The sequence below is a fragment of the Mus pahari genome, chromosome 23 (genome assembly GCF_900095145.1).
Source record: "Mus pahari chromosome 23, PAHARI_EIJ_v1.1, whole genome shotgun sequence".
NCBI classification, from domain to species: Eukaryota; Metazoa; Chordata; class Mammalia; order Rodentia; family Muridae; genus Mus; species Mus pahari.
Window position 1 is genome coordinate 35162882 of NC_034612.1, and position 12874 is coordinate 35175755.

Consider the following 12874-nt stretch of genomic DNA (forward strand, 5'->3'; position numbering starts at 1 on the left):
GGTGGCAGCGCGAGCACGCGCAAATGTGCGCGAACTAGTGCACAGTGATTAAAAGATTAAAAGAACAAGTAGTAAAAGATGGACTAGGTCTTGGGGTAAGTGGGAGCTGCAGCAAGTCAGTGGGCACGGCAGGTCAGTGGGCATGGGAGGTCAGTGGGCACGGCAGGTCAGTGGGCACGGCAGGTTGGCGAGCACAGTGAGTGTTCTTTAGGCAGAGTATCAGTAGTTTCAAGTTCAACTCATGCTGTGTCCATCCATCCATCTCTCTTTCAGTCTCTTTCTCGTTTTTTTTTTTTTTTTTTAATAGATTTGTAATTTATCTGTATGCATGTGTGTATATGTGCCTGGCTCCCCGGGAACTAGAGTTATAGTTGGTTGGGAGCCACCTGGGTGCTGGGAACCCAACTCCAGTCCTCTGCAAGAGCAGCAAGTGCTCTTAAGCACTGAGCCATCTCTTCAGTCCTGTTCTTTGGTTTGAAACATGTAGCCCCGTTTGGTCTAGAACTCACCGTCCTCCCTCAGCTTCCTCTTGTGCTAGAATTACAAGTGTGCATCTTCATGCCTACCAGCCTGTCTTTCTTGACCACAGTTTGAGTTCCTCCTTTTGTATCCTAGGCCTCGGACTGCAGATAACAGAGTGACCTGACATAACCAAATGTCACTGAACGGTGTACTGAGAGCAGTTATTGTACTGTCCTCTTCAGTTAAAGTGCTTTATCTGTCACTAGGCAGAGGCTAGAGGAAGTTGGCCATACTGCTAAGAGCTTTAAGAACCACACCATGAATTGGCTTTTTTATTTTTATTTTATTTTTTATTTTTTTAAAGATTTATTTATTCTATGTAAGTACACTGTAGCTGTCTTCAGACACTCCAGAAGAGGACATCAGATTTCATTATGGATGGTTGTGAGCCACCATGTGGTTGCTGGGATTTGAACTCAGGACCTTCGGAAGAACAGTCAGTGCTCTTAACCACTGAGCCATCTCGCCAGCCCGAACTTGCTTTTTTAAAAGTTGTTCTTCCGGGACTTTTCCCCTTAGAAAAAGAAAAACAAATTACTGTTTTGTGTTGACTTTTGGTGGCAGAGCTGAAAGAAACACACCTACCTTCAGTACCTATGTCAGGGTTTCTCAGCCTGTGGGTTGTGACCTCTTTCACGGGGGTCACCTAAGACCACTGGATAACTCGGGTATTTATATTATCATCTATGAAAGTGGTAAAGTTACAGTTATGAAGTAACAACAAAAATAATTTTGTAATTGAGGGGATGGGTCACCACAATGTGAGGATCTGTATTATAGGGTTGCAGTATTAGGAAGGTTGAGAATCACTGACCTATGTGAAAATCTTCCAGAAAACTCTGCCAGAGATTTATATTTAGATTTAACTACAAAACAAAACAAAATGCAGGGCTGGCATGGCTCAGTGGAAGAGCGCTTGCCTGGCATGTACCAAAGCCCAGAGTTCAGTCCTCTACACTGCAAACAAAGAAAAAACTAAGGAGGAGGAGGGAGAGGAGGAGGAGGATGCATCAGTTGGTGCCTGCAGCCCCACACAGGAGAGCTTACAGCTCCCACTTACTGATACTTTAACCTTCCAGAGCCTCATCTGCCACTCTCTTTTGGAGTTGGGCTTAGGGAACCAGAAGGGTTTGGGGTGTTTGTTTGTTTTGTTTTTTTGAGACAGGGTTTCTTTGTGTAGCCTTGGCTGTCCTGGAACTTGTTCTGTAGACCAGGCTGCCTTCAAACTCAGGTAGTTCCTTGCCTTGGCTTTCCAAGTGCTGGGATTGAAGGTGTGAACCATAACTGCACAGCCCAGAGTTCTTTTAGGGAGACTTGAGGTTCATTTCTTCCCATTCCTCGTCCTCCTAGCTAGACTACCTTGACTTGTGTTCCTGCCTTAACCTCCAGAAGGTTGGAGTTATGGGTGAGCACCACATAGGTTTGGGTGTTTTCTAAAGAGAAGGGTGAGAAGACACTGGAAGGCAAAGTCCAGCAGTTCTTTGTCTCTCCCTTTCCTGAGTCTGGGTGCATTACACAGCTGTGGGAACTAGATAGAAACGGGGGCTTAGCTAAAGACTGAGAACATTGACTTTGAAAGATCCTCCTCACCATAGACTGTCCATAAAGGTGACAGAGGGCCTGAGGTAGGAAGCCAGCTCTCCTGGCAGACCTAGGGAGCTGTCTTCCTTTTCTCAGTGCCCTCTCTTAGCTTTTTCTTCAGTGTGTTCACCTCTAGCTTTATCTATCTCTGTGTGTGTGTGTGTGTGTGTGTGTGTGTGTGTGTGTGTGTGTGTGTGTGTGTGTGTGTGTGTGTAGACCAGAGTTGGCTTCAGATACTGTCCTCTTCTCTCTCCACCTTATTTTTTGAGACACAGTCTATCACAAACCTGGTGTTTGCTATTTTAGCTAGATTGTCTAGTGAGCTCCAGGGTCTATCTCCACCCTGCTCAGTACTTGGTTACAGGTGCTGCCACACCCCGCTTTTTATGTGGGTGATGAGGATCTGAACTTAGAGGTCCTTATGCTTGCTCAGCAAGCACTTCACTGAATGGCCATCTCCTTGGCTCCCCAACACTCTCCCTTTTTTGGGAAACATTGTCTCACTGTGAATCCCTGCCTGACTGGCCTTGCACGCACAGAGACACTCTTGCCTCTGCTTCCTGAGCCAGCACGATATTAAAGGTGTGCACCGCTCCGCTTCCCAGCTCATCGGCCTGAGTGGGTTGGTCTGGCGTGTGTGGGGTGGGCCGTTCCTTGCCTGCCGCCCGCTGCCTGTGGGCTCTGGGAGTGCTGTGCTGAGGACACTGCTTTAGTAGGAAGCAAAGGCTACCCTTGCTGTCAGTGCACTCTGACGTGGGTGACAGCAGCCCTCTTCACATGCGGTTAGGAGACCCTCAGCGCCTCTGTGCCTGCAGCTGCTGCAGATTGACCTTGCCCGTCGTGTTTTGTTCTCATGCTGACCCCTTTGTTCTGCAGGTGCCTTTTTCTGTATTCATATTTTCATATTGCTTTTTTCTTCTTTTCCATGTTTCGAACAACAGAGTGTTTTCTGCCTATATCAAAGAGGTGGATGAGAAGCCAGCCAGCACGCCCTGGGGCAGCAAGATGCCTTTTGGTCAGCTGATGTCTGAGTTTGGTGGCAGTGGCACCGGCGGCTGGGTGCATGGGGTCAGCTTCTCTGCCAGTGGGAGCCGCCTGGCCTGGGTCAGCCACGACAGCACAGTGTCTGTTGCTGATGCCTCAAAAAGCGTGCAGTGAGTATTTCCCTGCAGGTGGAAGGTGTGACGTTTCACTGAGGCTGCCCTGCCCTGGTATTGTTCGAACACCCCAGCAACTCCAGCTGCCTTTAAAGTGACAGGCAGGTACTAAATACCTGTTAATGACTTTAAAGAGGTATGTTGCTAACGTGGGTCCCCTTCAGAATAGCCAGGTTATTCTGTGTCTGTGAGCCTTTCCCTGGGGAGATGGGAACAAGCACCCATTCACCTGATGCAGTGTGCACGTGACAAATGATAATTCCTCCAAGGTCCAACTTCCCAGCCAGTGAGCTCATTGGGTTCACGTACAGAGCACAGGTCAGAGGCTGCTCACGGGCGCGTGGGTGACCCCAAAGCAGACACAGCACCACAACAATCTCACCTGGCATGGACGACATCCCCTTACTTCAGCTAGGCATTTACACTCTATACATGGGAGCCTCTCCATAGAGTACCTGCAGTTAGTGCAGAACTCTATACAGCTGGCTGGCTGCAAGGCACAGGATAGAGTAGCTGGGACCCCACCCCACCTATGAAGCAGTGCCAATAGACAGCAGGCCCGCTCTGAGAGTCTCGGGAAGACAATCACAGCTGCTCAGATGAAGGTGATGTCTGTCAAGCTTGGAGGAGAGCACTGTATATACATCTGTGGCTGTGTCCTTGTGCCAGTCCTACCCACTGACTTTAAGGGATAGATGACTGAGGCATGGTGGCTCACTTCTAGCACTCAGGAGGTAGAGGCAGGAGGATTATGAGTTCAATGCCAGCGTGGGCTACATACCAAAACCCTGTCTCAGAAAACCAGGACTGAGACTCTTATACACATGCACACAACTTCAATTCCTTTTTCTAACACCACCCAAAAAAAAAGAAGGAAGGAAGGAAGGAAGGAAGAAGGAAGTGTTCTTACTCTGTGCTATCACAGAACAAAGCCGCCTTCATGCTACTTGGAGAACCCGAATTACGATGACTCATATGTGAGGGTGTCACCAGCTCAGCCTGGAAGAACTTTATCAGACATGGGAGTAAAGTTTGCTCAGTAGCAAAGGAGGAAACCTGGAGTCCTCTTCTTGGGGATCTTTGTACTTTGCTGGGAGCCCTTCCCAATGGGCAGCTAAGAGAAGCTTGTTGTAATGATCTCTAGACTAGGCACTCTGTGTATGGAAACAGTCATAGTGAGAGGCACAAAACAGAACATTTCAAAAGTGATTCTCTCTCTGATTCATTCTCTCTCTCTCTCTCTCTCTCTCTCTCTCTCTCTCTCTCTCTCTCTCTCGATTTATTCATTTATTTCATATATGTGAGTACACTGTAGCTGTTTTCAGACACACCAGAAGAGGGCATCAGATCCCTGTTACAGATGGTTGTGAGCCACCATGTGGTTGCTGGGAATTGAACTCAGGACCTCTGGAAGAGCAGTCAGTGCTCTTAACCACTGAGCCATCTCTCCAGCCCAATCATTTCTCTCCTAAGTTGAGCTTACTATAGGAATTCTTTTGTCAAAGGCCACTCATGTTAAAAATATGATCTGAGCCGGGCAATGGTGGCACACACCTTTAATCCCAGCACTTGGGAGGCAGAAACAGGTGGATTTCTGAGTTCGAGGCCAGCCTGGTCTACATAGTGAGTTCCAGGACAGCCAGGGCTACACAGAGGAACCCTGTCTCGAAAAACCAAAAAAAAAAAAAAAAAAAAAAAAAAAATACAGTCTGGAACTTGAATGTAAGCTGGGCTGGGGTCAAGCCTATAACCCCCCAGCCTCAGCCTCCCAGATAAATGTTTTATAAGCCAGGCATGGTGGTGCAAACCTGCACTTCCAATATTCAGGAAGCCTAGGTAGGGGAGGGCATGAGTTTGAGACTGTCCAGGGCTACATAGTAGGACCTTTAAAACACCAAATACTTGAAACTGAGGGGATGGCTCAGTGGGTAAAGGTGTCTGACCCCTGGAGTCCACTTTTTAAAGAGGACTGAGTTCACACACACTGTGGTAGATATACATATACACACACACACACACACTCACTCTCTCTCTCTCTCTCTCTCTCTCTCTCTCACTCACACTCATACGCACAGACGTGCATGAGGCCTATTTGAGTGTGAGCTGGCTGAGACTAAAATTCCTCCCACTGGTGGCTTACACAGGGCATGACTGCTAGCAAGTGTCTGTGGCACCAGCACCAGTACTCTCTCACCAGCAGGAGTGACAGGAAGAGCTGTGGCAGGTAAAGGAGGAAAAGCCATTGCAGGCCAAGGCAACGGTCAGAGCCAAGGTGTGAGGACTTGAATAGCAGAGGGGCAGAGCCAGTGCACTGGGACGAAGGCAGAAAGGGAGGACTCCTTGTGGTCCATGAATGGAGACCCTTTAGCAAGGGGCAGGGCCTAGGCTAGAGAGAGCTAATCTTTTATTTGATTGAGTGATAGAGGATCCTAGGGGTCCAACCAGGGCCTTGCACATATTATGCCTCCAACTTGAAGGCTTCAGTCTCTGAAGGTCACTTTGGGGTCACCTTATGCTTGAGATTCCTGTAAGGAGAGGCCAGGGAACTCTTTTTAGAGAAGTGTTGGCTAACCCTGCAGAAGCCACTCTGAGAATGGGGCCTTTGTTGTCCTCTGTCTGTGAAGGGGCGTAGGCTGTGGTTCCCCTAGTGTAACAAGTGTTCTTGTGTTCAGGGTTTCGACTCTGAGAACGGAGTTCCTGCCGCTGCTCAGTGTGTCATTTGTCTCAGAGAACAGCATGGTGGCTGCCGTAAGTATCTGCCATCCTCAGTGTGCCACGTGCAGCTCCAAGCCAGAAACAGTGCGTGCTCTGTGACAGCAGCACATCCCTTCTCAGAAACAGACTGAGAGGCCACGGCTGTGAGCACTGTGCTGGGGTGGAAGGTAGGCAGGGAGCCCTCTGCCTGACTGATCTCCCGTTTCAGGGCCATGACTGCTGCCCGATGCTCTTTAACTACGATGACCGTGGCTGTTTGACCTTCGTGTCCAAACTGGATGTCCCAAAACAGAGCATCCAGCGCAACATGTCTGCTATGGAACGCTTCCGTAACATGGACAAGAGGGCCACTGCTGAGGACCGCAACCCAGCCTTGGAAACACTGCACCAGAACAGCATCACGTAGGTACCTTCAGCCGCCTCGGCCTGGAGTGAGTCCAGGCACTGGGCTTCTGTAGACAGCTGGCGGTCAAGGTGCTCACTCCATGTCATTCTTTTAGAAAAGTCCCCTGTGCTGCAGGCCCCAGTGTCTGTCGCTGAGGGAATGAGAGCAGTAGTAAGCCTGGGTCTTCCCAGATGCTGAAGTCTTACTTTCAGTTTGTGACAGGGAGTTGGCCCGATTTGGTGGCACAGGCCTCTAATCCCACCATTCAGGAGGCAGAGATAGGTGTGGATCTCTGTGAAGTGAAGGCCAGTCTGTTCTGCGTAGCCGACGTAGTGAATCCCAGGCCAGCCAAGGCTGCACAGTGTAGCTAGTCTTTGCTACTTCGTGAGTTCTTTTTCCCATCCTTTATCTTCCATTTCACCCCATCTCACTAGATAGGAGAGAAGGATGGAGGGGAGGGAGAGAGAGATTAGATTCAAGAATATCTTTCTTCTTGTTCCTTCTTTGAGCACAACTATTAAGTCACAACCAACACCCCTGAAAGACCACCAACCCTAGAGAACTAGCATTTATACTCTCTGAAACGTTCCCACAACTCCAAATGTCACATAGTCGCAGAAACTATCTGCAGTTGGCAGACCCACACCTGCTAGAGAATGAAGCAAATCACCGTCAGCCACTGTGATCAGCCTGAAGCAGGCCCGTATCCTGTACTGAGATTAAAGCGAAAAGATATTCTGTGTTTTTAAAGAAACCAAAATTCCAGAATTCTCACTAGAGCACGGTGAAACCCTGTCTCAAAAACAAGAGCTGAGCTGCCACCACTTTATCCTTATGCCCTGCAAGGTGCGTTTGCACCCAGCATTCAGAAGTGTGGTTCTTGCCAGAGAAGTCCTGGCTGGCTGAGTAGTCTACCAGTGTATGTAGGAGGTAGGTTCATGCTGGGCATGGTGGCACAGGCCTGAAGTCCTAGTACCTGGGAGGCCGAGGCAAGAGTATTGGTAATGTGGCAGCAAGTGGGCTCAGTGGACAAAGGCTCTAGCTGCCAAGCTTAGCCAACTGAGCAAGCTCTCTAGAACCTCCACGGTGAAAGGAGAAAACAATCCCAGACGTTGTCCTCTGCCCTCTATACACACAGCATACACTAGATGAGAAAGAGTAACGGTGGGGGCCGTTGTTAGCTCATGGGCTGTTCAGTAGTCTGTGCTGTAATCTGCAGTCAGTCTTAGGATCTGTCCCGATGATTAGCTCATGCGGGTGGTCTCGTCTGACTGCACAGCTCTGGAGGATCTGGAGGAGGGACTGCCTGCCCTTGACGTTGTAATGAGTCAATTATTTTGTCTTTGGGATTGAACCCAGAACCTAGGACTTGCTAAGCAGGTACTCCACCACTGAGCCACCGCACCAGCCCCTATGAAGACAAGTGCAAGGCTCTGGGCTTCCTGTTGTGGCTGTCCTAGCAGGTTGATTTGAGAGGGTGTGTTGGGGACCAGGTAGCCTCTGTCATGCTCTAGCCATGTCTCTATTTAAAACTCCAAGATGATGCTTATATCTGCATCACTACTGAGCCCCTGAGCCCCTCTCCTCCTCCTTCCCATCACCTGTTGAAGCCATTGTCCCTCCCTCCACACACACCTCATTTTTGTCATAGGATTTCATATAGTTTAGATTGGTCTCAGACTCACTAGATAGGCTGGGGTAGAGCTGGGATTAGAGAATGGGTGGGTATAGAATTGTTAGTGAGGATGACCTTGAATTTCTGATCGTCTGCCTCCACCTTTAAATTGCTAGGGTACAGGCATGTACAAACACACCCAATTATGTGGTATTGGGGATCCAGTCAGTCTCATGTATGGTAGGCAGCCATTCTGCAGGTAAGCTACATCCCAAACTATTGAGCCCACTCCTGTTTTGAGACAGGGTCTAGCTATGTAACCCTGATGGATCTGGAACTTAATATATCACCAGCTATCTGTGGGATATTTTCTGACTCTGATCGTTACAGCCTAAGGCTGATGGATGTGTTGCTATTCAAAAGTGAAGAGAGTTCATTTTTCTCCAGTGCGTCCTACTGTAGGTGGGAGAGTCGGGCTCACGTCTAACACAGACCTCACAACCTTTTGATTTTACTTTTCTTTTAGTCAAGTGTCTATTTATGAAGTGGACAAGCAAGATTGTCGCAAATTTTGCACTACTGGCATTGATGGAGCCATGACAATTTGGGATTTCAAGGTAAATCTTCTTGGTGGTGGTTTTTGCTGTTGGGGATAGAACATGTTAGGCAAGGACTCTTACACTGAACTACCCTGGCCCTTGATTTCCAGGTATTTCCACCAAACATTTTTTCCTTCTTGAAATCCGGTGTCAGCCGCAGTGTATGGCAGAAGAGCTGGCCCCAGAACCTCTAAGCATGAGGGACCACCATTCTCAGGGGGTGGTTGATGTCTCCTAGATGCTATTTGTTCTCAAAAAAAAACCTTGATGCCATTGTTGAAGTAAACCCAGTATTAGCCACCAGCCAACATTCCTATTTATAGACATTTTTATAGTTTACACCAATTTATTTAATAAATACAACTGGGCATGGGGCTCATTTCTATAATACCTACACTTGGGAAGCTGAGGCGGAGAATTGCTTTCAGCTTAATGCCAGTCTGTGCTAGAGAATAAGACCTTGCCCCCACCCCCAGTGCAATGATCTGAGAAGATGGAAAGCACACACACACATCACACACGAATATACAAACCATACACACACACACACACACACATACACACACACACACACACACACACACACAAAACGCACGCACACATGCGTAGGGGTCTGGAGTGATGGTTCAGCAATTTAGACCATTTGCTTAGGACTCAGGATTTGGTTCCCAACATCTACATGGCTGCTCACTACCAAATGTAACTCCAGTTCCAGGGCATCTGTCTTCCACAGACACCAGGCATACAAGGGTGCACCTATATACACACAGACAAACATTATACACTTTAAAATAATTAAATCTTAAAAGTCCAAGCATAGTAATGCATGTCTTTAATCCCAGGAGTTAGAGGAAAGCAGATCTCTGGATTCCTGGTCTGTGTAAAGTTCAAGGCTGGCCGGGACTGTGCAGTGAAACCCTTGTCTAAAGAGGGGGGAGAGGGGGCAGGGAAGGAGAAGCAGGGTGTTGGTGGTGCAGGGCTGGGTGAGGTGGTGTGAGCCTTCTGAGGACAGGCATCCGGGCCTGGGGAAGCAGCATCGAGCTGAAGCCTGCAGGGAAGACAGGCAGCCAGTCCTCGGGCTGATCGGGGTTGTGCTTTTCCCAAGACCCTAGAGTCTTCCATCCAGGGTCTCCGGATAATGTGAAGCCGAGCGAGCCTCTGCCATCCAGCATGAGGAACGGGACTGAGTCTGCTGCTCATGTGCTGGTGAGGATCGCTGGCCCAGGGAAACACTGTCACACTGAAGCAACTAGCGTGTGTTCCTATGGATGTCGTGGGTGACGTGTGGCATTTAGAGACAGCAGTGGTTTGTTTTCTTTCATTTTGTTTTGTTTTGATTTTGCTATCTCATTCCATTTTTGACCAAAGTTTGTCTTTAAGTAGTTTATTATGGAAGATTGTCACACTAACTTAAAGGGGAAGGGAAGTATGTACATTGTGTGCTGAAAAAAAAAAATTAAAGAAAAATCCCAAGTGTGCAAACGTGTTTTTTCTTTTACTCTTTCTGTTCTCAGCAGAGAAACAAATCCATCTTCATTAGTTTAGGCTGTTTTTAGGATCAGGCTCTAGATCTTAGTCCTTAACTGCACCATCCTCTAGCCAGAGGACCTTGGATTGAGCCGGGCATGTAGAGAACACTATAATTCAGTACCCTAAAGGTTGAGACGGGAGGATTGCAAGTTCAAGGCACAAAAGCATTAACATGCCTCATGGGGAACAGGGGCATCTGTTGATAGGTCCTGGGATACTGCATTCCATCTGTGAAGTTGGTACAGAAGCCCTGTACTGGAAAGCTGAGGAGCCATGGAGAATCCTTCCTACTGGTGAGCAAAGCCAGTTAGAGCATGCTCTGGGAGGCCATGGCCTAGCCAGTCTCTTTCCTGTGCCCCATCCATAAGCAGAGAAAAGGGGGCTACTGCCATCTTGGCTTAGAGATTCCTATGCCTGGCCTGAGATATTTCCACCTAACTCAGTGTCACATATGGGCAGGACTAAGGACCATTCTAGGTACATCCAAATGGGTGGAGGATTCACTTAGGGGCTGAGGCAGGAGGATTGCTGTAACTTCGAGACTACCCTGGTCTACATCATAGGTTCTAGGCCAGCCAAAACTATCAAGTCCCTGTCTACCAATACCAACATCAAAAATGAATCTAGAGTAGTGTGAGGCATCTCGTCATTCCACTGCACAGCACAAGCCAGATAGGCAAGCTTTATGTTTATCTTTTTTAAGCAGGCTCTTATGTGTCCCAGGCTGACCTGGAACTTGCTATATAAGTAAGGATGACTTTGAACGACTGACTGATCCTCAGGCTTACACCTTGTGTGTTAGGATTACAGGCATGTTCAACTATGTATGGCTTACGTGATGCTGAGGATAGAGTCCAGGTCCCTGTGCATGCCAGGCCGGCACTCTTCCAACTGGGCCCTGGCTCCAGGTCCTGGACAGTAGTTTGCATTCTACTGGGGGCTGGTTAGCAAGGGTCTCAGAGGATGTCATGATATTTACAAAGACAGTGGCCCTTCTGATGACTCACAGCAAACCTTGCTGTCTCCATGAGATGGTCATAGTAGTAGCACCTGAGTGCTGGCCCTGCTGGCCCTGCCTCCTCAGCCCCCATGCTGCAGCCTCCTTTCTGTGCCCCTGAAGACGGGAGCTTCTCTAAACACACAGACTCACAGACTCGTGTACGTGAATATGCCAGACCAGGTGCTGACTACACACAAGACCTCTGTAGAGCTGGCTTCAGCCCCACTACACTTGCGGGCTGACAAATTCACGTCCCCAAAGAAGGGAGTGACTAACCAGAGCCCCAGCAGTAACCACTAGGCTAGGCGTGCTCCCTACTGGGCAAGGATAGGGATCTTCCTGCCACAGCGCCTGAGTGCTGGGATTACCTACCAGGATCTGGACTCTCGTAAGGAACACTACAGGGTATCCGCTCTATCACAATTGTCCGTGGAATGTCCTGACTGGGAAGATGGGCCGTGCTGCTGAGGGCCCTTGAGAACTGGGCCAGGATGCCATGAGCTGCTGTTGGACATCCCCGCTCTGGACCTTTGCCCACTTTACACAGAGGTGTGGCCTTGGCTGACTGGAAGTTCCCCTTCTGTCTGGCTAACCGTTTTCAGGCTGTGTCTCTTGGTGTCAGGGTCCTTGTTTTGGCCCTTGCAACAAAGGGGACATTATATCTGGAGCTGCAGAGGAAGGTCTCCCACTATCTTGACCAGTTCAGTCAGCTGTGCCTGGGAGGCAGCAATGCTGGTGCACGGGGTGGGGGAGGGAGAGCTGAGAATCTGCAGCACAAGCTAATGGAAGATGCTGTACCAGCCCCACCCAACTCCCTTCTCCTAAGTGACCTGTATGAGGCTACATTTCTGGGAAACCAGAGATGCAGCAGAGAGAGGAGAGTGGCTCATCTTCTCGTTCACAAGGCACTGTGTGCGCACATTCCTGAAAGAGACAGAAAGCTACCCAAGGTGGCGTCCCCCAAGCCCTTTTCTCCAGAGATTTGCATCACTTGAGGTCATAAAGCTCCCTCTCTGTGGTGCACCCTGTCAGTGTAATCCCAGCAACCAGGGACCCCCAAGGCAGGAGTTTGAATTCTGGGTCAGCCTGGGCTATAAAAGAGCCTGAGGTAGAAGGTGGAGCGATGGGGGTGTGGGGGAGAGCTTTGCAGTCTGAGGTTTCCTTTCTGTGTTAGTTTTTATTGTATATTTATTTATATTGTATCAGGGACATGCATACCACAGTGCACATGTGGAGGTCATAGGACAACTGATAGAAGTCATTGAACCATCTGAACCATCTGTTTTTAATGGCCATGGCAACTGACACAAACAAGGGGCTTGGAGAGATGGCTCAGCAGTCAAGAGCATCGGCTGCTCTTCCAGAGGACCGGGGTTCAATTCCCAGTGCCCACTCGGCAGCTCACAACTGTCTGTAACTCCAAGATCTGGCATCCTCATACAGACATACATGCAGGCAAAACACCAATGCACATAAAATCAAAATAAGTTTTAAAAAAGGGAAGAAAGGGCTGGAGAAATGGCAGAGTGCTTGTTTTGCAAGGAGCCAAGTTCCAGCCTTGAACCCACTTTAAAAAAAAAAAGGCAGATGTGGTAGCACACGCCTTTAATCCTGCACAGAGGCAGAGGCAGAGGCAGAGGCAGGCCAAGTCTACACTATGAGTTCCAGGACAACCAGGGCTAGAGAGAAACCTTATGGGGGGGGGGGGAGTGGTCATTGGTTAAGATCATTTGCGGCCGGGCATGGTGGCGCACACCTTTAATCCCAGCA

The 12874-nt window shown here is 48.9% G+C and overlaps 1 protein-coding gene across 1 annotated transcript in view; it reads left to right on the forward strand.

The window, feature by feature from the left end:
• Arpc1a (actin related protein 2/3 complex subunit 1A) overlaps positions 1–10052 on the forward strand; it is a 23150-nt gene extending 13098 nt beyond the window's left edge. The window contains exons 5-10 of the mRNA XM_021222694.2: positions 2980–2991; positions 3045–3257; positions 5933–6008; positions 6184–6377; positions 8502–8592; positions 9680–10052. Coding sequence (XP_021078353.1) covers positions 2980–2991; positions 3045–3257; positions 5933–6008; positions 6184–6377; positions 8502–8592; positions 9680–9718 — 625 coding nt within the window. The 3' untranslated portion in view covers positions 9719–10052. The remainder of the gene's footprint in view (positions 1–2979; positions 2992–3044; positions 3258–5932; positions 6009–6183; positions 6378–8501; positions 8593–9679) is intronic.
• Positions 10053–12874: the final 2822 nt, after the last annotated feature.